The 20,473-nt window shown below is 35.7% G+C and overlaps 2 protein-coding genes across 2 annotated transcripts in view; both read right to left on the bottom strand.

The window, feature by feature from the left end:
* Window positions 1-1,070: 1,070 nt before the first annotated feature.
* LOC140161233 (medium-chain acyl-CoA ligase ACSF2, mitochondrial-like) lies at window positions 1,071-7,049 on the bottom strand. The gene is made up of 6 exons (XM_072184690.1): window positions 6,999-7,049; window positions 5,835-5,921; window positions 4,288-4,340; window positions 2,541-2,610; window positions 2,307-2,375; window positions 1,071-1,130 (listed from the first exon to the last, which is right to left on the bottom strand). Exons 1-6 carry the CDS (start codon window positions 7,047-7,049, stop codon window positions 1,071-1,073), a joined length of 390 nt encoding a protein of 129 aa, XP_072040791.1.
* A 171-nt stretch (window positions 7,050-7,220) lies between these two features.
* The window catches only part of LOC140148103 (medium-chain acyl-CoA ligase ACSF2, mitochondrial-like), a 38,772-nt gene continuing 25,519 nt past the window's right edge, over window positions 7,221-20,473 (bottom strand). Inside the window, exons 5-14 of the mRNA XM_072169963.1 lie at window positions 15,442-15,554; window positions 15,119-15,172; window positions 14,579-14,699; window positions 13,315-13,425; window positions 11,846-11,991; window positions 11,045-11,136; window positions 10,234-10,303; window positions 9,550-9,654; window positions 8,307-8,454; window positions 7,221-7,307 (exon numbers count right to left, since the gene is read on the bottom strand). Of these exons, the coding sequence (XP_072026064.1) occupies window positions 10,239-10,303; window positions 11,045-11,136; window positions 11,846-11,991; window positions 13,315-13,425; window positions 14,579-14,699; window positions 15,119-15,172; window positions 15,442-15,554 (702 nt within the window). The 3' untranslated portion in view covers window positions 7,221-7,307; window positions 8,307-8,454; window positions 9,550-9,654; window positions 10,234-10,238. The remainder of the gene's footprint in view (window positions 7,308-8,306; window positions 8,455-9,549; window positions 9,655-10,233; window positions 10,304-11,044; window positions 11,137-11,845; window positions 11,992-13,314; window positions 13,426-14,578; window positions 14,700-15,118; window positions 15,173-15,441; window positions 15,555-20,473) is intronic.

Raw genomic sequence — 20,473 nt, 5'->3', positions numbered from 1 at the left:
AATGAACTATTCTTAATTATGAACTTAACATTGTTATGATTGTACCTCACCTCAACCCTATGTCCCAAGAAAAGCTGTTAATATTTTGTTTTAAATGTGTTAGAGACCGCTAATTGTCTTGTTTGTCGCCCTCCTGAAGCTATAGCATAAAGCAGTATACAGACTTTTTTTATTATCGTACAATATTGTATGTACATATATATGCGTTATTTAATCTATTGCCATTCTATTTCCAGTAATGTTTAAGTTCTAACGAATGTTTGATGACGTAAAATCGATAATATATTTCTGCTAGATATTGTATGTAACATATTATCGATTTTTCGTCATCAAACATTCGTTAGAACTTAAACATTACTGGAAATAGAATGGCAATAGATTAAATAACGTATATATTGTACATACAATATTGTACGCATAATACTCGGAGTCTGAAGCGCTTTAGTGTTGGTCTCAGTCGGCTTGTGCTCCTTCGCGACAAATGTGTCTATTTATAGTCTATCATATCTCTTTGTAAACTTCACAATTCTTTTAAAAAATACTATAATTGAAGACCGAATTAATAAAGTTCGCGTTTGACGTCATGTTAACCAGATCAAAAATAATGTACTGCGTAGGTCAACAACCAATCGCATCGCGTCTTTGCCCTGACGTCAGACGCAAACTAGTCTTTTTAATTCGGTCTTCAAGTTATTATAATTCCGTTATATAAGCATACTGTATATTATAGTAGTCCTACTAAAACTAATTTCTGTGAGTGTTTGCCTTATCCAACTTGCCATCTCAAAATAGCTCGTTGTTAAAGTTGTAACACTTCACTGTAAAAACGGTTAATATGATTAAAAAACTTTCTAAACGTATGTTTGCATTCGACGACACTTACTTATGAATGAACAAAGTTCGAAATTGGACGGAAAGGCTGTATTAGAATATAAAAATATCTTTACATGCACATTCTCTCACGCAAAGACGAATTTTGTGAAATAAAGTAATTGTTGATCAAAAATTCCGTTTTCCGTTTTATTTGTGTTTAATGAGTCACCACATTGCATGGTAAGTTGATGTTCAAATTACTTCGATGTGAGGCATAGTTTTTCAGCTGCCATTTGCGCTATCTTCATGCGATGAAACTGTGAAAATCAAAATAATTGAAAACAATCTGTAAATATTTATATTCTTTTAGTATCTTGTATTAATCTACATATGAAAAGGTTTGGCTACAAAACGATTCTCTTATGAATGCATCTACGCACAGCTTCCACCTCGATACACCCAAGTACACACGGATTTTTCCAAGCACAGCAAGTATTAATAATAACCTCTGCAATAGTCTATGTTTATACTACACGGTTGAGTGCATCTGTACGGCATCTGTGATTGGTTTTTTTTTTTACTTCGAATGCTCCCTTCACCCAATCAGAAAAGTTTTTATATCAAACAATAGCTAACACTTCCCGCTAAAAACACTTTCTTTCATTCCGTCAACAGATGACGCAATCCAATGTTTATAGCAATGCGAATATGAAAAATCTGTTGAAAACGACCTATTCAAGCACAATTTTTTAACAAGATGTAGGTTTTAAAAGTCAAAACCCCGAGTGTTCCTTACAACATTTTTTTAATTTTATGTCATTAAATGAAAGAGCACACTTCTATTGTCCATATACTAGCTTCATTTCAATGAGCAATGGTCAATTCTCTTTAAATTGCAAACTTGCTTGTTGTAGAGTACAATTCTATGGTAAATTTTATTATGTTAACTCTTTTCATGTAATGCGTTCGGTTTCTGAAGGCTTCCAGTATACCATTACCATTACATCTTATTAGGAATTAACAGCTTTAAACTATCATCTTGGAGGGACTGCTGACAGGTTTGCGCACAGATAGCTATTAACCTCCTTGCTGAAGCTGGCCCGTGGTCTGATAGCAGGTATGTAATACCCGTCCTCCTATATATGACCCTTATTGTCGTGTTATTTTGTTGTTGTATATTCGTCGTCCCAGGTTACAACTGGCTATCATGGTCATATTCCGGGATAATGCCGACATGTTTCACATTGAAAATCTGTTTGCTATGTTGCAATCGACGATGAGCACGAATTACCCATATCCGTAGCTGCCCCCCCGAAAAAAGTACACTCTTTATGTTAAAAAAAAAATTACATAACAAAGGGACCACTTTTTCATGTTAAGCGAACCCCGTGAAAAACGATTTAAAAGGGTAAATTCACTATTTGCATGTAAACGATTTCGAGAGGGGGTCCTTAAGACCAATACAACAACATTTGTTATTTTTCGGGACTTACCTTGCCTGTTGGCGTGGCAGGGAATTCGTCCATGAATACTACGTACCGAGGCGTCAGATATTGAGAGACCTTAAACAAGAAAATATGAAATTGTTTTCTACATGTTATTAAAACGTTATATACCCTTTTATAACCCGACTTTTAAACGTTTTCTGTAAAACGTTTTGTGTTTGCTGGGTCTGCACATATATGCAAAAAAATCATAATTTTAAGACACATTTCTGGTTAACTAACCCCATGTAATACCTTATTTTCAGAGAATTTCTTCACTTCATCTTCAGAGAGTTGCATTCCAGGTTTCAATCTAAAGACAAAAGTAACAACATAATTAAGGGATCTAAAATAAGCGTTTATTATGCGTTTCGACAGTATTTTTGTGGGACATGAGAGCACCTCAGACCTATCGAATTGCATTCTGAATCTGAAGCATGTCTTTCTGATATCAAATAATTTTCATTTTTGAAAATCACAATATAATACTAATTTTATGACAAATTATAAAAATTTGATATTTTTCACATTTTTGACATATAACAGTCCTCGAAGTAAATTATATAAATCTAATGATATATTTTAAAGTGTATGTAGCAGAGGAAAAAGCCGACGGTCAATTGAAAATTTTGACCTTTTATATTGAAGATATGGATTTTTTCCCAAAAAATCCATATCTTCAAAAAGAAAGGTGAAAATTTTCAATTGATCGTCGGCTTTTCATCCCACCTACATACACTTTAAGTATAAATCATCAGATTTATAAAGTTTACTTCAAGTACTGTTAAATATCAAAAATATCAATTTTAATGATTTGCCATAAAATGTGTAGTAAATTGCGAATTTCAAAAATCAAAATTATTTGATATCAGAATGACATTCTTCGTATTCAGAATGCAATTCGATATGTCTAATGTGCTCTCATGTCCCAAAATAAATACTGTCCAAACGTTCATACCCCAGCCCTTAAGATTACAGTAACACGTGAATATGTCCATTTCAGCGGATTGCAGCTTCATAGTATAGGAAGTCTTAAGGGACCGTTCATAAACACTTGTTAGGGGCGCCTGATGCAAAAAGGGGGCCCTGAAAATGTTGACCCTCCTAAGGGGGCCTGAAAAAATGACCACAAATTTTCCTGGGAAAATTGAGTTTATATGCTTTTCTATGGGGTTGACCCATAATTTTCATGTCAAAAAGGGGGCCTGAAATTTTGAGGTCTGTAAAAGGGTGGGCGAAAAATGTCGCGATGAAATTTTTTGCATCAGGCCCCCCCTAACAAGTGTTTGTGAACGGTCCCTAATTTAAAACGTTTTTCTAAGAATTAAACACTCACTCCCCGTACTTTGCGTAACTCAGCTTACCCTTTTTTGAGACAGACAAATTAATGTGAAATAATGTCACTGTTCTTTATAGTATCGTTTCAGCATTATTTTCCTTGAATAAAAAATTATATCTTGTATGACCTATTTTAATTTGTCAAAAATTAGTCGAATTAGACCTTTTTTGACTAACTTAAGTTTATCAATGTATGAAACTTGCACAAAATCGATGAGTCGAAACTTGACAGGGATCCTTGTTCCTTTATATGGGGCAATATAGGGACCTTATGTGTGTATGTGTTTTGCGTGGGTTATGAACCATTACCATTTGTGACCAAAAATACATGTTGAACTGGAAAAAGTGCAGTTGTGATTTTTACCTCTCAAGCGAGGAGTAACAGCATTTCTCTCGATCAGACGAGGGGTAACAGCATATGTTATTTATAATTTCTCTAATTTTCTCTCGGTCAGAATGCCAAAAATTAACAGAAATGCATATATGTCCCAATTTCATCTGACGGAGCAATGTCTCCCTCTGCGCATCCCCCTCCCCTCCCCCTCCCCCTCCCCTCCCCCTCCCCCGCCCACCTCTCTGGTTACGCTATAATGGATAAAAATTTTATCTAAGAATGTTGAATAAATGTACCTCAAAGTATAAGCCTACATACCTAATACAGACACAAACAGCTTCGTTGGTACGTTTATCAGGAACACCAACAACCTATTGAGATAATTATTTGAAAATACAAAAACTTTTTTATTGTTACTACATAATTATAAAAATTACCATGTAAAAACGTAAAAATAGGGAATTATCATTATGATCAAACTCAAAGTGAGAGTGAAAGAGGAGGAGAGATGGAAACGGGAGGTATTTAAAAATATAAAAGGACGAAAGAAAGAACCATACAAGAAAAGAAAGAATGAGAACGATAAATGAAAGAGCATGCACTGGTACTTGTAAATGATATGTTTCACTTACTTCACTTGTATTTTAATTTGTATCTAATAGTAGGGGAAAGTGGGGTAATGCCGGACTGTGGGGAATCCCGGACACATCGATTGCAGCTAAACGGAGAAGGGTGGCACTATTATACTACCTTAGGGTATTAGCTACCTTAAGGTGTACCTCACGTGTACTACTACCAGCGCTTTGGGTCTCGTCTTTCTTTGTGAAAATTACGAAAAAACAGAAATTGTCATTTTTGACTTTTTATCTGAAAAGTGATTTATTAGCTGGGTGACAGTTAATGCGATAAGGGACACAGATGAAGTATGGATGAAAATTATGTTTGATACTTGATTGTTAGCTGGATGTATGAATTTTGGTATCTTAAAATGGATTAGTAGAACAAGCGCTGAACAATTAAATCGGGACCGTGAGGGGTAATCCCGGACACACATGCGTCTCTATACAGATGGGGTAATGCCGGACACTTGTTATTTTGAAAATGTAGACAACAACAACAGCCCCCATAGTTGTATGCTTGAGGTAACAGAAGTACCTAATACATTCTAGGGGGTTATCATCCTACTCCACTTTTCCTCTTAGCAACAATCATATGTCCGGGATTACCCCGTGTCCGGCATTACCCCATAATTTTTTTACCATTTTGTTTTTTATTTATAACTTATTAACCATAGATGTTGAGTTATTAAAAACTAGTTACTAGTTAGAACATTACTCCTACTTTGCATTGATATGATTTTTACTGATGAACTTGATTTAATCTTGTACCTGTGTAGCCTTAACGAAAGGTGCCCGGGATTACCCCACTTTCCCCTAGTATAAATTGTACGTTGATAATTTTTAATTTTAAGTTTTGTATAAAATGTTTAGCCGGGCCCCATGTTAGACCAGCTATTTTGCTGAATTGGGCTACCCTGCATAAATATGATTAAATAAATAAATAAATAAATAAATAAATAAATAAATAAATAAATAAATAAATAAATAAATAAATAAATAAATAAATAAATAAATAAATAAATAAAATAAATAAATAAATAAATAAATAAATAAATAAATAAATAAATAAATAAAAATTCAAAAGTTAGTCTAACTATGTTGTTAAATAAATAAATAAATAAATAAATAAATAAATAAATAAATAAATAAATAAATAAATAAATAAAGGAAACTAATATTATTCAAAGTGAAAACAAGAATTTAAGTAATAATTAATAAACAAACAAATTTAAACGATGATCTCACCATGACATTTGCGATACTTGGGTGTTCATCTAACACTTTCTCCAGGTTGTATGGTGACACATTAACCCCTTCAATGATCAAAAAATCCTGAAATAGAAATAATATTGCACATCAGATTTTGCATCACAAAATGGGTACACGAACACCCTCACAACCCCCACCCACACACCCCCATCCACTAACACCGTGCATTTTGCAATGTGCCAATGAACTGTCGAAATTAGAGTGGCAAGTTTTCCGTGTCACGGAAAAACGGACAAATTCACGGAATTTAAGAAAAAAAACGGAAATTAGCGGAAAACGTGTTTTTTCCTTGAGAAAAATAAAAATGAAGAAAATAATGAGATGTGAGGTTAAAATAATGAAAATGAAGTCCGTCTTCAAAGATATCAGACTTAAAACAACTAAAAAGATAATGCAAGTAACTTCTTTTTACCTCGAATATGAACACGGAATTGAAATTACATCACGGAAAATCACGGAGTTTAGTATTAAAACCACGCACGGAAAATCGCGGAATTCTGTGTTTTAAATCACGGAAAACTTGCCACTCTAGTCTAAATGCTGATACATGTAGTAATGTAGGTTTACAATACTCCGGATCCCCGGAGTATGAACACTTCTATAACACACCCACTCATCGGAACCTGCCCACAGCATACACCCACAAACCCCGCACCCCCCCCCACACACACACACACCCCACACCCCTGCACCAGGCATTTTGTAATTACGGGGACAATGCTGAATGCAAATAGGTTTTGCAGGGAAAGTTTGGAATATTGCAACAGATAAACAAAGAATAAAAATATTCTTATAAAACTAAAAATAGTTCAGGGAGCGGATTCAACGTTTGCACATATATTTTTGTGGGACATGAAAGCACATCAAAATATCGAATTGCATAATTTATGTGCTCTCATGTCCCATTAAAATACTGTGCAAACGTTGCTATCCGCTGCCTTAAAATGAAGATTCGCCAGAGCAGTTCTTCTGGAGTGAACCAAACATGCCTGGTTATCAAATTAATCAGAGACAAGGTTGTCTCAGAATTAAAACCTGTCAAATTCAGAGACAACCTTGACATCGATTAATTCAATAACCAGGCAGGGTTGGTTTGGTCCAGAATAACTACTCTGGTGGGGAACCAATGATCAATCTTACACTCTTCCTTCCAATGACACGTATGAATCCGTTCTCGTCCATGACGCCCATGTCACTAAATGTGTAAATATAAATAAATAAATAAATAAATAAATAAATAAATAAATAAATAAATAAATAAATAAATAAATAAATAAATAAATAAATAAATAAATAAATAAATAAATAAATAAAATCATATTTGAGAAATATTATAAATCTAATCATAGTAATATGGCTTACAAAATATGCCAAGCGGGTTGTCGCTCCTCTCAAACGTCGTTGAGACTCCTTTGCACCACTTACTCCCCATTCCAGAAAAAAACAGCACTAATTTTTGGGATTAAAAAAATATTATTAAGTTCTACCAAATGAAACATAGCTCAATCCTAATCATTCGTTTAGTCCTAACTGGAGCAAAAGGAAAAAGTTCAGTGTTTTACCAATTTCTTTTTTAAAAAAAGAGTCAAAAACATGCATTTTCGGTATTTTCTGACAATCGAATCGCAAAAATCACAGCCTTGGAACTAGTCTAAGCATTCAAAATCTTGAGCATATGCCGAAATTTTGCTCTAATTTTTCACTTTTTGGGGTTAATTAAATGGTTGGTTATAAGAATGAAACATGTATTTTCCAAAAACTAGAATGCATAAACTGAAATTAGTCTTAATTCAAGTCTTTGGGCTTGGTTGTCACAGCATATGGAAAACACCCTAAACATGCTAAAATGCATGTTTTTGGCCCTTATTTCCAAAAATTGGCCAAATATTAAAATTTGACCTTTAGGGACCGTTCACAAGCACTTGTTGGGGGGCCTGATGCAAAAAAATTGTATCGCAAAAAAATGTTGGGGCCCCCCTTTACAGATCTCAAAAATTTCAGCCCCCCCTTTTTTTTGACATGAAAATTATGGGTCAACCCTTAGAAAAGCATATAAACTCAATTTTCCTAGGGAAATTTGTGGTCATTTTTTTCCTTGGGAGGGTCAAAAAAATTCAGGCCAGTCCCTTATTGCCAGTTAGGACTAATTATAGGATTAGGATTTAGCTTTATTTCATTTGGCAAAATCACGTAGGCCCCCTATTAGTTCGGTAAAACCCAGTTGCACATTCATATCGAGAACCCTGGACGCTGTACATGCAGTGGCAAGACCCCCCACAAGTCTTACCCCCCTCCCCCCTGTGAGAGTTTTTTTAAAATTTTTAGCCCATTTTGACCATTTTCAGTCAAAGCTTCCCCCCCCAAATTTACCTTGCCCCCCTCCCCTGAAAAATTCCTGGCTACGCCACTGTGTACATGGTCCCTTTGATATAGGACCTGTATACTCACCCGCTATGCCACCATCCTCCAGAGTCTTTGGCCTTCTTTGTCTTCTCCTCTTCACCCCAATAATATAGGAACGTACTAAATCCTCTGAAATGGAGTTCTCCTGTTGCGTTCACAGGTACAATTCGCCATCTTCGTCTACAACTTTCACCTGGAATTAAGGAACACTTGTTAGAATAATTCTACTCTTACTTCTAGGCGTCCAAGTTCTGCATAAACCTGGCCATATAATATATCTGATCCCTACTTGCATGAATACTTCATATCAACTTACAGAGTCTGTGGAGAACTGGAGCTCCAAATCGTCCCGCTGACACGGACTAACTACTTTACCGGGACAAATGCGTCATGCGCGCGGATATTTGCCATTTTAAAACATAATAATTGACAGCAATGGATGTCCTAAACATGAATTTTGTGGCCTTTTGAATACAGGGTGTCCCAAAACTCCCAATAAAAAACAGAACCCTCATTGTGCCCTTTATGTCCATAATATTAATATTCATTTTCCCAGCAGACACAAAATGTTTTAAAACATTATAAACACGTTTTAGTTTTTTCAAAACTTTTAATAACATTTAAATTTCCGGTTATATAAAGGTCATGAAAACATTATTTAATATGAAAAAGCACTGAAACTATATTTTTAAAAAAACATTCTTGTCAAAATGTTATCGCGAAATATTTTTGGCAAACATTTTACAGTAAAATATTTTTTCAACACTAAATTAACATTATTTTAAAATATTTTGCATTAAAAAGATTTTCTGAATGTTATTTAGTTTTTATACCCTTTATATAATTCGACACGTTTAAAAACGTTTTCTGTAAAATATTTTGTGTTTACTGAATAGCTGTCAATAAAAATTTGTTATAATAAGCCCCAGCCCAATCGCCATCCTAACTTCCGGTTTTTGAGAGCAGTTTTGGGACACTTTGACCTCTGACATATCGGGAAAATTGACGTAATTATTATTAATTTTCTTATTATTGTCACAATTTTGATCATTAAAAATACCAAATAATTAATTTATAAAATACTAATATTTTTTATATTTGTTTTAAATATTATAAAACATTTTAGATTATATTTTGTACGTAGGAAACCCCAATATTTCTGAATTTTCTGAAAGGTCAAAGGACAAAGTGTCCCAAAACTGCAAAAACTGTCCTACAAGGCATTGCAAACTTCCAATGCCGATTGGGCTTATTTAAAGGAATTGTAACGTAATGTGATTTTCGATACCTCACATCCGCCAATAACACGGTACCATCCAGATTCAATTTGCTTTGGGTCATCCGTTGGGTGTTGCAGAAATGGAGCCAATATTTCCGTTGATCCATACGCTAACTATATAATAGGAGGGAACATAAATTATGCGAATTGTTACCATGTTTATTCAATTAAGTTACTCAAATTGGTATAACTTGTGACGGTAAAGTCGCCTTGTCTAGAATAACGGGTGTCAAAATACGCTGAACAAAATTTGTCATAGGTTTAGCAACTATAACCCTAACTGAACACAAGGGTTTTGCTATCGGAAGGGAAAGAAAAAACGCAAAAGGCGCGGAGATGAACGAGAATCAAACCTCGGACCTCTCGCGTGCCACGCAGAAGATCACCGACCTGTAGCCACACGGTTGACGCTGGCCCGGCCAGCGATTCCCAGGGTATATAGGCTATGACTTAGGCTAATTGCGTTATCGCATCACGTGCAATGCATGCACGAGCAGTGGTTTTAGTGAGACCTGGTTCAGTTAGGGCATAGGTTATGGTTAGGGTTAAGATATTGCTAAGTTGTGTAGGTCTACGAATACTTTGTGCGCAATAAGCACGGGCTAAGGCTTAGTAGGGTAGGTGTTGCTGTTAACGTTAGGGTGCGAAAGTTATTTTGTTCCGACGTTACTCAATACAGACAAATACTCATACCAAACTCATTTTGGCAACTGTGTTGGCTCTTCCCTTAAAGCTCCAGATATAATGCTACCGCCTGCAATGACTGTAGATATAGATTACACAGAAAAACAAAAATGGTTTGATTTAATAATAATTATGATTGGGGATTTTGTTTATAGAAACATTTCTGCATGATTCTGACAATTTTCGTTACACCCAACCGAAATGTCAACCGTGTATCATGAATACTGCCCACACAAAAGGGATGGTTAGCTAAAAACACACTTTACTTCTTAATATTAATACATTGATCGGATAGGAAATGAGTCAAGGAAGGATATATTTGCATTTATATTTCCATAGGTCTTGCATTCTTGAGTTATAAGGCCAACTATATCTCAAAACGAAAGTTTTGGGTGTTTTCTCCGATCCCTGCCATGAAAATCATGCCCACCTCTTATATCAAACCTTGAGATCTCTTTTATATACTATAGTAACCCATGTCATTCCTCTTATGTGTCAGCTTCATTTGTCTCAATATTTGAGTGCAAACACCGGTAGATTATGCTCCACTCCGACTCGCCTTAAATATTTAATTAAAATGTGCAAAAGCGGGCAAGGGCATTCCCCCTCAATATTTTTCTTACCCCCCCTCCACCGCCCCCCCGTTTTAAGGCAAAAAAAAAAAAAACAAATTGCGTAAATTTCCGCTTTTTGGCGATTTCCCCAGAAATTCACTTTGCCCCTCCCCAATTCCCCTCAAAAAAATTCCTGGTGCCGCCACTGGTAAAGCTACCTGTTACTTGTTTATCCTTTTTTGATATGAATAATACGTTGCACTTACTAATCTGCATAGAGGAGAAGTCAAGAGTGTTCAGATATGGCAGTTCCAACAGGTCGTTGACGTGATGGATCAACATGAAGGAATCAGTGCACCTGTGTTATAAGAAAAACTAGTATTTTAGTTGCAAGCAATTAGCATAATTCATCCTAGCTCTTAATCAGAGCCCTCGTAAGTCCACCAAAAATATTTGAAATTTGAGCGAACACAGTGAAAATCAGGTGGGTTTTTTTAAATATAGCATTTTTTGACCAATTTTGGTGCAAATATCTCAAAGTTGGTCAAATTAAAAAAAAAAAGCAATAAAACCGTTCCTAGATATCTTTATCTAGGTTTTTAAAAATTAATTAAAAACCAGTTTTATTTTTTGAGATTTTCTCCAGAAATTAGCATTTGGCCCAAATTTGACCTCACAGATGAATTCATCAAGTCATTGTCATTCTAAAATGTATACTTTTATAAACTTTAGACCAATAATTTAGCAGTTATGAGGCCCGAAAGTTTCCATAATGCCAGGGTTATGTCCACTCTTCAAACGAAAAAAAAAATCATTCTAAAATCGTAGGGGTTTGAGAGTGAACCCCACATGTATTTAAGGTCTGTTATTGAATATTATACAGCCGACATGTGTATCGTTACCAAGTTGAACGGGGATTGGCCGCCGTCGTCTGTTTTCTGCAATTAATAGGGACTGTTTGTGGCAATCCGGTATTCGTCAATTAGCAGAAATACACACGACGATTGAGTGTCTTCTTGTAGCCAAAAACTAGTCCCTGAAAAGTCACTATTGTTAATGTTTCTTACTTTTCGTCATGGAGTGCTTTTGCCAAAACGTCCTTGTCGTACGCCGGTGAAACCACAACAGTAGTACATCCACGAGCAAGAGGCAGGAGTGCACCCATCTGGGCGCCGACTCCAGCCAAATTCATAATCAGTGCAAATTTGGTTTCCTGAAATGACACAATTAGAAGCATCAGTTTAAATTATGTGATCAGTTCCCACATTAGGCCTAGGGTGGGCAAGGCTCCAAATTTTTCACCCAAGTTGATCAAGAAATAAATCAAAGCGAGCGAGCGCAGCGAGCGGAGCCTTTACTGGCGTGGAGTCCAGGGGCCCGTATTAGGGCCCTGGTGGGGGTCCAGGGGGGGCGAAGCCCCAGAAGCTCATGGGTTTGGGGCAAGTTTATACCATGAGGAGAAGCCTCCTTGCATACATTTGTAACGTTTTTATGTGAACATTTTACCATGTAAAAAAAGGTTTCTTCAAAGTATATTTTAATGTCTTTATTGGGCGTTTTATCGTATAGGTCAACGAGTAATGTTCTCTCATTCCTCCCCCTTCCATTAAATTACTTCCCCCTAAATTACTTTCCCTTCTCTTCCTTAAGTTTCCCTTCCTTCTCTTTCCGTCTTCTTCATATTTTTCAATTTCTTCCCCTTTCTCACATTCCTTCCCTCTTCCATTACGCTCACTTAAATTACTTCTCCCTCAAATCACTTCCCGTTCCCTTCCTTAAAGTTCATTTCCTTCTTCATATTCTTCAATTTCTTCCCCTTTCTCTCATTCCTTCCCCCTTCCATTACACTCACTTAAATTACTTCCCCCTTAAATCACTTCCCGTTCCCTTCCTTAAAGTTGCTTTCCTTCTTCAATTTCTTCCCCTTTCTTACATTCCTTTCCCTTGTGCATGAACATGATGAATTGCCTCCCCACAATAAACATGCAAGTTGTTTTCTTTCCCTCTTTTCCCCTCCTTCATTCTCCTTTCCCTCCTCCTTCCCCATCCCTCTTAGGCTTCCCTTTTGTTTTTACATTTCCCTCTTTTTATTTATTCTCGTTTCCTCTCTGTTGCTTTTCCTTCCCTCTTGACTCTCTATTTTCCCCATTCCCTAATTCCCCTTCCCCTTTCTTTTTTTTTCTTTCCATTCCATTTTCCTTCTTTATTTTTTCTTTTCCCCCTTCCCTTTCTCTTTTTCCCGTCCCTTCAAAATTGTGGTTATAATGAAGTTGAATATCGGTCTTAAATTGATTATTTCAAATGATTTTGGGCTGAAAAATGTGTCTTTCATCGCTAGAGGGGGCGCAAAATCGGTGCTGAATTGGTCAATTCGGCGCCCCACCTAAGGGTGGCGCCCAGGCACGTGCCCCCGTTCACTATCGCCATCTTCAAGTCCTCTTGGTTATAAGGTATCAACTGCATGAGAATTAGCAAAAAAAGATAGTAACTTTATTCCTTCACGCTGTTTCTTCCTTTCTAATATCTTCAAGCTTACCCATGGTTGCTTATAATCGGCAACATCACCGCGATAATGGCTGTCACCGTGCATGAAGTTTAACAAAGAGTGACTTGGGTGAGTAACGGCTTTGGGAAATCCAGTACTTCCCTGTAGTAAACAATAGAAAAAATAAGTTACAGTGTATAAGTTGAGAACCTAAATCTCTGGTATAAGTAGGCCAATACAATACAATACAATACAATACAATACAATACAATACAATACAATACAATACAATACAATACAATACAATACAATACAATACATTACATTACATTAGACAGTTGTATACCCCGCCGGGACGCGTTATTTCTTTCTGCAACCATAATGGGCCGCAATGCGATAACACATAATACATACATGTAATTAATAGGCCTATGAGGCTAGATATAACACGAGTTTATTACCATTATTATTTCCTCTTACTTAATAAAATAAAAAGCAATCGATAGAATTAAAATTCTACAACGGTTTACCTGGGGGTTCGAACCCACAATCTATGTATCCATAGTCTAATGCCTACACGACTGTGCTATGATTCGTTGTGCCAGAAAGGTGTTTGTTTATGATACTTATTGATTACGGAATAAAGTGCATACACACAATATACTATTACTAGTATATTAGTACCAATAAATACGTATATAATCCTAACCCTAACCCTAATCCCTAACCCTTACCCTAACCCTAACCCTAACCCTAACCCTAAACCCCTAACCCTAAACCCTAACCCTAACCCTAACCCTAAACCCTAACCCTAACCCTAACCCTAACCCTAAACCCTAACCCTAACCCTAACCCTATAACCCCTAACCCCTAACCCGTACCCTAACCCTAACCATGCGACCCTAACCCTGACAATAATGAACCTTGCCTCGGACTATGCGGTTAGTGATGTATTGCGGCCCATTATGGTTGCAGAAAGAAATTACGCCGCCGGGACAGCACTTCACAGGAAGTGGGATGAAAAGGGATGAAATCAAAACTCGACCATCGGTTGACCGGCGGTTACCGGCCGTCGAACCACGTTCCATTGTTTAGAACAATAGAGACTGGCTCCAATCGGAAGGAACCGTCCGGAACCGGGGGTCGACCGCCGGTCAACTTTTGACTTTATCCCTGACGGAATGTCAACGGCTTTAACGATGAACCTTATAGAGGCATATTGGCCCGCCAGTCTGTAACCTAATAAGAAAAATAGTAATTAGTGAGGCACGTGCATGCAAATTATTTTTGATTTAGTCTCTGGAGTTAGTCTTACCGAAGTAAAAATGATAATCTGAGGAGCGTCCATATTAATCTTCAAACAAATTTCTGCTACATTGTTCCTGTTATTGGAAGTACTTCCTTGAAGAATCAGATCATCTAGATGGAGCGTACCACTGAAACGTAAGCGCAAAAAGAGTATACATAATCATGGATGGGCCAGTTATGGATCCTTGAGGCACCACATTCCTTTCAGTCAATACAACTTGTGGGCAAGAACTTTCCGGAAGATATGATCATCGAGATGCTAAGCCGGGGGAATGTTAATTTTTACTCCAAAAAACCCGGCAACATTCTGCTTTTGGGGGATTTTTTGGCGATCCATATGGACCCATATTATGTCTAACAACTTTCTGTAAAAACTGCTCCACTTTTTTGGACGATTTTTCAAAATATGGACCGATGTCTACGAATTTTCTGTAAAAAACCTACCACCGGGTTTGATTTGTTATTAAAATTCCACAAAAGAGGAGATACAGCTTTAATGAATATTAATAAGTAGAAGATAATGGTTCCAACATTATACTGATTATACCTTTTGCCCTTATGCTTTTGTCCTCCAATTACGACGAATTTCATATCCGGTAACCTATTAATAAGCAAACAAACAAACAAACAAACAAACAAACAATTATTGTCAACATGATATGATAAAGATTATAAATAATTACATGTAGGAAACATTTTGGTTGTGCAATAGTTTTCGTCGAACGTTTGACTTTACCATACATGTTTAGTTGTTTACCACATCTACGTAGCTTCTTTTTTAAAAACACTAATCAGACATATTTTATAATCATTTTTATCTTATGTCTAAAAATATGTATGGCTGTAGTTTTATATTTGTTAATGTCTTACGCTTCGCACTTCAGTTTGTCGGGCTCGCAGGATCGAAGTTCTGGAATGATCTCACACACGCTATCATATACACTCTCGGGTGTCCTTGTCAACACTAAAGCTTTACATCCGATCTGTGTAAGAGTATACACATTGTTATTATAAAATACTTCACTTTTAATTTGTGTTTGCTCCTTTAAAGCCATAATGTACGCTCTTATAATATGAAATTGGTTAATTTTTTTCAAACATGATTTTTTGCATATTTGTAATGTTTATATACACATGTCCCAACTTGCACCTAAATGGAATCGGCCAAATTTGTTGTCTTTGTAGGTCAATAGAGCAAAGTTCGACATAATATCATAATTTTAAAAAATTATGACATTATGTCCTCCCATCACTAGGAGAAGTCAAATGGCGCCGTTTTCCCAATTTTGGCGTCGAAAGGCGCCATATGGCGTCAAAAGGCGCCGTTTAGCGTCACCCAGAGTCACTGGATCCATTTTGGCGTCACTGGCGCCAACTTGGCTCCACTGGATCCATTTTGGCGTCACTGGCGCCAACTTGGCGTCACAGGTTCCAATTTGGCGCCAGTGGCGCCGTTTTGGCATCATGAGATTTTTTTTGGCGTCATTGGCGCTGATTTGGCGTCGGGTTATTCTCCCGCATGGTGTTAGTGGCGCTAAAGTGGTGATCTGGTGCCAAACCTGCATCAATGGCCAATTCTAACATTGCAATTAAATTGAATAATGAATATTTTATTATTGTGACATTGTCTACCATTAATTGGTGAGTAGACATCATGATTATAAAATTAATATGCATCTGAGCATTGAAATCATCAACAACCACCCCGGGCGGCAACTAGCATGCGTGGCATGTACCGTTGGATGTTGGTTTTCGAATGCACCCCTTAAAAAACACAGTCCTTGATTAGCGCACATGGAATGTAGGCTAAATTCCTGACCTTATCATCTGTATGTAATCACAAAATTACTAAAATAGTGATTCTGGACCTAAAAATTATTTTCAGTTATTTTCAAAATATCCTTTGGTAGTACATACCAGTACATGGTTCCACAAAATGCCTAATTTTAGCCCAAAATGTATGTAAACAACAGATATACAGCAACTACTTGTGACTTGAAAAATGTACTAGATGTGGAGGTTTCCATTAATATTGAGTTCCTCTTTCAGTTGAAGAACCATTTTGAACAAAAAATATTGCAAAAATTAGATATTTTGGGTCTAACAGTAGGTCCATCTTTTTTTTTTTAAAGTCACTTTAAATGTTAAAAATCAAAATTGTGATCATTATCACTTTCAAAAGTTGTGTGGTTATTCGCATTACTTTGGTTACTCGCATTACCGTGTTACTCGCATTACAGTTTTCAGTTGCTCACTATTTTATTGTGCTGGTTATTCTTTTTTTTTTTTGGATAAATTTCACAGTTGGTATTAGCGGTAGAAGCATAATATGAAATGGCATTAAAATAATCTGCACCAATCAAGAGATATTAAAAAACTTTGTCTTTCTGTTACTCGCATTACACATCAAAATAACCTCAATGGCTGTGCATTCATATTTGTACAATAGGAACCCTAGGTGGAAATTGTCTTTTGATTTTGAAAGATCTTAATTGGTACCACCAAAATTCATTTTACTTTTATGGAAACAACTTTTTTGTAAAAAATATTAGACTGTGAAAAATGTACTATGGAATTACATGATTTTTACTCCGAAATCACAGCTTCAGAAAACAAGATTTTTTCCTGTGAATATGATATAATTAGAAGAAAAAAATTTCTATCTCATTCCATGCATATGTTAACAATAACTTTAAAGTGGAAAGGAAGCTCAGGAATGATTTTGAATTTTGGAAGTTATGTCCTTGTTGCGTGGAATCGCCCATATACAAATATTTAATGTTTATGAGTTCAATGGTAAGAAAATTTTCATGAGGTGAAATATGGACTGCTCCATTCAACAAGGCTTTGCCGAGTTGAATGGAACAGTTCTTATTTCACCGAATGGAATATTCTTCCCATTGAACGAATAAAAACATTAAATATTTGTTTTATGTAACTCATATATGGTCATTTTCACAGTAAAGGGTGTAACTTTTGATTTTTAGGGTCAAAATTTAAAACCACTTAAATATGTTACTGTTTACTGAAATCATGCAAAGAAGCAACTTAAATTCCAGTAAAATAATGTTTTATAATAAAAAAATTTGACATTTCCATAACATTTTAGTTAAAATCTAAGAAAAAATTTATTTTACATAAGCTCAGAAAATTATGACATGAAAGCTGGAATACATGTGAAATTACATTCCAAAGTAAGTCAACAGATATAAGTTAAATTTTATACCATGTTTTGCTATGTTTGCAATTGCAGGTTTGAAATTTTTTAACATCAAGTTTCATTTCCAATGGAAATTTCCCAACCTTAGACATATTTTTTAAAGTTTTAATTGGCTTCCTAAATAATATGGATGTCTAACTTCATGTACAAATACTACTTGATAAAAGGAACCTCCCAGCTAAGTTTCACAGAAGTTAACAACACAAGTGATCATAAAAGCAAAATATTTGGCTAACTACTACAAGTTGACATGAAAAATAGGTAAAAAATATCACAATTACCAATTTTCATGCTTTGCTTCTAAGTATTGAATTTTAGTTGTGACAAAAAGTAAATTGTCACAGCAAGTCATTTTTTTTGTTTCGGAGGCTTCATGTTAACAATGGTTAAACATTGCAGAAGTAGTTTTTTTGAAAAGAACACTGTTAGGATCATCTAAGCTGTTATTTTCTTGTGTGTATTGAATCAATGATTCTATGCAGCAGATATTGTAGATATATCACACTTTAATTTTTTCACCCATTTGTTAAGTATGGTGTTAACTTGCATGTGAAGCCTTCGAAACGGGCTTTCTTGGGTATCAGTATATTTTTCAAACATTAACCATAATATCAACACTTGTTTAAATTTATGATATTCTGCACAATCAAGTAACAATTACAATGCAGATATCAGTATGAAACACACCAATTTAGATGTACAAAGATGATAATTAATCTTAATGTTGTTTCGGAGACTTCATTTGTTTCGGCGGCTTCAAGTGTTAACGTTAAGTTTGAATTGGGTCCCATTTTCAAACAGTGATGTACATGTATATCTCAACTGTTTAAAAACAAGTGATCTACTTTGCTACATTTTGATAAATAGATTGGATGAGCTCTTTTATTTATATTTGCATAGAAGCAGAGCTAGCTGAACAGTTTCGTTTCGGAGGCTTCAAAAGAGTTAACGGAAAATCGCCTCTATGAAGTCAAGATTTTATAAAAAATTTAAAAGCTTGCAAATCAGCTAATTTTTGTTACCCATTTCAAGTTAAGTAATCAACTGTTATGAATCAAGTTATCAAGAAGAAATGAAGAAATAGCATAGAATAATGAACTACAGCTATACCCACAAAGTTTGTTTTAAACAATTGTTAACGGAAAATGAAGCCTCCGAAACGACAAATATCGAAGTCCGGTTCTCAAAAATACAGGGCTGTTCACAATTAAAACTAATGTGGCAATTTTTACTGAGCATATGACTACACTTTCAGCATAGGAAAAATTATCCATGAACTGAAGAAAACACAGAGCTTTACAAAAATGTTACTGTTTTTTTAGTACATCAAAAAGGCCATATTTATGGACATTTTAGCCTGCCAAAACTGAACGCAGTAACCCCCAAAGCTAACTATGCTACCCAAGGTAGCTGCTAACTAGATGGCTTATGTGGCCAAAAATCATGGAATTCTGTGGCTTTATTAGACCACTATGGATCAAAATGTTACACCCTTTACCATGAAAATGACCATTATGTATTCATGTATATTCCTTTTCTTGCACTTAATTTTATAAATCACCAGGAAAATGAAATCAATTGAAAAATATAATAAGCTATATTTATTTTCGAAGCGGCACCCACACCTATAATTGGTGAGTCATGGTGGTCACCGCAGTCTCTATACGCACACGGATGTCAGGGCTGCCAGGTAGCTCTGTGTAAGTGCAATAGTCTTTTTGGGGCGCCCTCTACGGAGGCGTCCCACAATATAGGCATGTGTTTGTGAGAAGCTTCTAATTTCACTCTTACTAGATTTACTCCATAATTGTTTTGCTAAAATTATGCCCTTGCTCAGAAATAAAACCACAATATGTTTGGATTTTATTTTATTATTGTTTTCTGTTATGCACAGGATAAAATGGTGTGCGTATATTCTTTGTTTAAAAGACAAAATTAATGGATTTGTAAAAACACCAAATAATCCGCGACCTTTGTATGCCTTCAACCTGACCACCGTTTGTCTTAAAACCCGATGGACGATGACATTTGACCATAAGATCAATGGCCTTTGTTTGCCAATTACCATAAACAAATCTATATAGCGGTTATTGCCAGAGTTGTAATATGGTGGCACAATTGGGCGGCAAACTGTATGGAAACAACACGGCATATACTTTGACCATACACTAGGATCCACAACATGCTTATCTATCATCTTGATGCTACCCAGTAATGTTTGCTTAATTAGATGTTATCTTAATTAGAGCTCTAGTAGGCCAAATGTTATTATTTGCATGGTATAATTGACTTGGAAAGTTTGTTTGCTGGGGAGTTATAGGCCTATATGTCAGAGTCAGGATGTAGGTATCATTATGCCTCAAATCACGAATTATTGTAAGATTTAGTGCAGAGTAGGTTAGATATGAAAATGGAAAGTTACAACAAATGACTATACACCTGATTCGTGAACTGTGTCATTTTGAAAGACTCTTCCTCTTTATCCTTCATCTCTATTTGATTTTCAGTGTATTAGCAAGTAGATGATGTATATGTATCACAGACGTTATACATTTAAAAAAACTTAACGTTTTCTATTGGTCAACATAGGCGTAGATCCCGGGTGGGGATAACCCCACCCCCCATATTTTGCCAGGGGAGCTTACTTATTTGTGTCTTCTATACTATTCATCATATACCCCT

The sequence above is a fragment of the Amphiura filiformis genome, chromosome 1 (assembly GCF_039555335.1).
Source record: "Amphiura filiformis chromosome 1, Afil_fr2py, whole genome shotgun sequence".
Taxonomy (NCBI): domain Eukaryota; kingdom Metazoa; phylum Echinodermata; class Ophiuroidea; order Amphilepidida; family Amphiuridae; genus Amphiura; species Amphiura filiformis.
Note: the sequence above shows the minus strand (reverse complement) of the source record. Positions and strands in the feature narration are given on the sequence as shown.

Bases quoted from the DNA above. Each gene is read 5' to 3' on its own strand.
- LOC140161233 (XM_072184690.1), bottom strand. From the start codon at position 7,049: ATGGGCGTCATGGACGAGAACGGATTCATACGTGTCATTGGAAGGAAG. The intron at 5,922-6,998 runs GTAAGATTGATC...TTTCTATTTCAG, and splicing joins GTGTCATTGGAAGGAAGAGT to GATTTTTTGATCATTGAAGG. The intron at 4,341-5,834 runs GTGAGATCATCG...TTATCTCAATAG, and splicing joins CAAGTATCGCAAATGTCATG to GTTGTTGGTGTTCCTGATAA.